Consider the following 4610-nt stretch of genomic DNA (forward strand, 5'->3'; position numbering starts at 1 on the left):
CAAAAACCTAGCTAGTAGGACTCTTCCCTGATATCTGGGGTCTTTCCACCTACATTAGAATCATAATTAGAGCCTTCCTCACTAGATTTGACCACTATGTCAGAATCTAATAGCCGACGATCCTCATTCGTTGGTGCATCATCATTCAATGGCTTCTCAAAACCAGTCCTCACTCTATACATAGCTCTAGCATGCTTATTAAGTGGATAGTCAAAATCAGGCTGACGTAGCTCTATAATAGTAGGCACATGGACTCCGCTCATCTCGTGTGTGACATTCAGCAGTGATAAGAATTGTGCCTTGGCTAGCATCTGGATCCTTCACCTTTGTTACATCCACTCTCTTTGTGTTCTGAGGAAACTTCTGATCTGCTGGCTCTGCTTCAATATTTTTCTTTCTTAAAATGACGGTCAGCAAGCTTCCAAAGCTGAATGGTGTTGTCTTTTTATGCATCATTGCTTTGGGCATAGAAGCGCGTATAACTGCACCAATATTTATAGGAACATCAGTCATCAAATCATATACTAAACATACCTGATCGCGAGAGACTTTGATATACTGGTTTCCTAGAATCAAGCTAGCATTGACTATCCTTAGCCAGATACGAGCTTCTCTATTTAGAAAAGCATATAGAAAGGTGTTATGGTGGCCTTTGTCCTTGTGATGGAACCACCAATCCATAGACCTTGAACGACACAAAGTATGCCTGATGGCTTGATAGGGAGGCCTTCTGTATAATTTCTTTCACCTGGAGGATCCACATTTGGAGTACCTAAGAAAGAGCTAAAAAACTTAGCCGTCAAATAGAGGATTTCCCCTTAAATCTTCACTTCACTCCCAAGGATATTTGGGGACTAATTAACATAAAATTCTCGAGTTCAATCTAGAATTCACTCACCCATGTTCTGGAAAATGAAGTCACGTTTTAGTTTTGTGATCCTAGCCAAAATATGAGGGCAGTGCCTCGCCAAACTCTCCATTTGAATAAGCTCCAGTGGCATGTATCTATTTACTTTGTTATCCTTGTACTACTCCTAACCATTCTCTAAGACCCATTTAATACCAAAAGTGCGCCCAGGCCCTTGAAGAGAGGATAAGAAAATTTCTCCTTCCGTTCTTTTTTCTGTCCCTTCTGAGATGTGGATGTTGTCTTTGCCCATGCTTCTTTTGGAAGCCATATCACCTGAGTGCATCATATAATCATGTTAGCCACACTTAACAAAACTCACTACAATTAAGAAGAGGGTAGTTAAATCATAACCCCTCACTTAATTTGTTAGAATAAACCAATTAAGTGGTGTTGTCGAGTACTCAAACTTCACCGACATACACTCTGATCTTAAGTGCTAACATTTTTCACAACATTATTAGCATATTTGTAACTCACATAGGGAATTTTTCTTTTTTTCTCGATTCATAATTTCACTCCATAAACCCCTCACATTCCACAACAATATTGCAATTCAACTTAATAAACAATTGTTTCACAAAATCAATTCCTTCACATAACCAATTTCACTAATCTCAACTCAATAAAGCAATTGTTGAACAAAACAATCCTTTACAACTTCAATATATCACAAACAAGAAACATCATCATGTTCCTACACTTTTATCAACATCATGTTCAACAAAATAAGATTACTTTAACACCTCAACACCCACAATACACCATGACTTACATTAACCAACCAACAACATATTCACAGGTAAAATTAAGATCCACAACAATGATGTTTTCAACAATAATGGTGTTCATCTTCCCCAAGATTTTTAAAACTTTTCTTTTGTAAAGCTATAGTAAGAATTTAATCCATAATCCTCAAGAAATAAATTAACTATAACATAAGGTCACAATAACTAAGGATTAAGAGTATGTTGAGAGCACTGTTTGCATGGTTATGAGGTTAAAATAGAGTGAATTTAGGAAATTAGGGCATAGATTCTATTTAATGGATGAAATTTGGGTCGGGTTGACCCAATGTAAAATTGGATATTATGCTAAATTTGGAATGGTGTGCGGCACATATGTTATCATAAAAGGTTAAGTATGTGGCACATAGGGCTTCGTCTAATTAAGATAGTGAGTTTGTGCGTTAGGGTGTGTGTCACTTTTTGTATTACATAAGTATAAGTATACGAGACACAACTTATCACCTAAGTTAGCCTTTGCACCGCACAAGTTAATGCATACCTTAGGAAGTGAAAGTATGCTTTCTGTTAAGCACCACCTAAGTTATCGCCTAATCATAAGTGTGCATCGCAAAACTAAATGCCTAAGTTAAAATATGTTTCGTTCAACCAAACGCCTAATTAGAACAGTGAACCTATGTGTTAAGGTATGTGCCGCTTAAGGCATCACCTAAAGTGAGATGTACGCTGCAAATCCTGTCGCTCAAGTTTAGTTAGGCACCACTCAACATAACGCACAAGTGAGTCAGTGTGCTAAGGCTATGTGTTAGGAGGTGCATAGTGCATAGCCTAGTTAACTTTGGGTACAGCACAAGGGATAACATGACTTAGGCAGTTTTGACGCCAACTCTAATTTAGGTAGTGGAAAGAGTTAGATTAACATAATTCAAGTGACAACTCTAACATGAATCATGATTCGAGCAATAATATTTGACCACTGTAACTTACCTATAATGTTCCCGTTACTCCTAAACTTACCACCTTTGATATGGCTAACATTCAAACCTAGTTTAGAACCTATCACCTCTTTAGTGCTTTGAACACCTACACTTAATAAAAAATAATTAAAAATGATTAGAAGGGTAGGTTGCCTCCAACCAAGCATCGTAGTTTCGATCATGGCTCGACTTTTATTTTTGTATTTTTGTTTTACATATAAAAATCAAAGTAAAATCATGGGTTGCCTCCCATGTAGCACCTGATTTATTATTGCAGCACAACTCCGTTATCTCGATTACTCAGACTTTATTGAGATAGGTAGTAGTAATACTCTTTATCAAGTATTTTGGACCAATATAAAGTTTGACTTATTGCCCGTTAACTTTGAAGACACTTTCATCTTCATTTTCATGTTTGACTACTCCAGATGAGTAGACTTGACTCACATTAAACTGGCCTGACCACTTGGACTTATGTTTACCTGGGAACAGTTTAAGTATGGATTTTAACAGAAGCACCAAGTCACCTTTATGGAAATCTCATTTTTCAATCATCCGATCATGATAATTTTTTATCTTCTCCGTATATAGGTCTACCCTTTCATAATCCCCAAGACGGAATTCATCCATCTCATTCAGTTGCCCAAGTCTTAGCTCCACTGCCTCTTTTAAATTTAGATTTAACCTTTTGAGTGCCCATAAAGCCTTGAGCTCCATCTCTATCGGTAAGTGACGTGCTTTTCCATAGAATAACTGATACGATGACATGTTGGTAGGTGTCTTAAAAGCAATCTGATATGTCCATAAGGCATCATCGAGCTTTCGAGACCAATCTTGCCTACTAGTGTTCACCATTTTTGCTAGGATAACTTTAATCTCTCGATTCGAATCCTCAACTTGCCCACTAGTTTGTGGGTGATATGGAGTTTCTACTCTATGTTAGTTCACCCTATATATTTCCAAGGCAGCTCGAAAAACTTTGTTGGAAAAATGAGATCCTACATCGCTTATAATAGTACGTAGTACTCCAAAGTGAGAGAAAATGCTCTTTTTAAGAAACTCAAAAACTCTCTTTCCTTCATTATCAAACAAGGCGACGGCTTCGACCTATTTAAATACATAATCAACAGTAATTAAAATGTACTTCATCCCATATGAGCTTAAAAAAGGGCTCATAAAATCGATGCCCCATACGTTAAATAATTCTACTTCCAACATCTTCGTCAAAGACATCTCATGCCGTTTGGAGATTGACCCCTGCCTCTGGCATTGGTCACAACTTAACACGAACTCATGAACATCCTTGATTTTGCCAATAATAGCCACTCTGAAACACCTTTCTAGCAGTTGCATCACCTACATGGTGACCTCCAACTAGAGAAGCATGACATGCTTCCAATATATTCAATACATCTACTTCTGGCACACATCTCCTTATAATATAGTCAACACATCACCAAAATAAATATGGATCATCCCAGAAGTAATGTTTCACATCATGAAGGAATTTATTTCTTTGATGAAAAGAAAGATTTTCCAGAATCAACTCCCTCACCACATAGTTTGCAAAATCAGCGTACCAAGGCATTTTCTCCATAACAACAGCCAAGATCTCCTCATCCAGAAATGCAACATTGATCTCAATTTCATCTCTAACTACTTGCTCACCTTCCATCTAAGACATATGATCTGCAACTTGGTTTTCGCAACCTTTCCTATCTTTGACTTCAAAGTCAAATTCTTGGAGCAGTAGCACCCATCTAATCAACCTTAGTTTTGCTTCCTTCTTTGCCATCAAATATCTTAAGGCTACGTTGTCAGTGTGGACCACCACTTGGTTCTTAGCAGATAAGCTTGAAATTTCTCAAAGCATAGACTACAATAAAGAGTTCCTATTTGGTGACGGTGTAGTTATTTTGAGCTCAATTTAGTGCTTTGATGGCATAATAGATTGGGTGAAACAAATTGTCCTTCTTTTGC

The 4610-nt window shown here is 37.4% G+C and overlaps 1 protein-coding gene across 1 annotated transcript; it reads right to left on the reverse strand.

Moving 5' to 3' along the window:
- Nucleotides 1-1045: 1045 nt before the first annotated feature.
- LOC124894147 lies at nucleotides 1046-3485 on the reverse strand. Its single transcript, XM_047404894.1, has 2 exons — nucleotides 3228-3485; nucleotides 1046-1183 (listed from the first exon to the last, which is right to left on the reverse strand). Exons 1-2 carry the CDS (start codon nucleotides 3483-3485, stop codon nucleotides 1046-1048), a joined length of 396 nt encoding a protein of 131 aa, XP_047260850.1.
- Nucleotides 3486-4610: the final 1125 nt, after the last annotated feature.

Source organism: Capsicum annuum, unplaced genomic scaffold (assembly GCF_002878395.1).
Source record: "Capsicum annuum cultivar UCD-10X-F1 unplaced genomic scaffold, UCD10Xv1.1 ctg70573, whole genome shotgun sequence".
NCBI lineage: Eukaryota > Viridiplantae > Streptophyta > Magnoliopsida > Solanales > Solanaceae > Capsicum > Capsicum annuum.

Coding starts and splice junctions, on each gene's coding strand:
- LOC124894147 (XM_047404894.1), bottom strand. CDS start 3,485: ATGGTGAACACTAGTAGGCAAGATTGGTCTCGAAAGCTCGATGATGCC. Junction 1,184..3,227: donor GTCTTGGGGATTATGAAAGG/GTAGACCTATAT, acceptor TGATGCACTCAG/GTGATATGGCTTCCAAAAGA.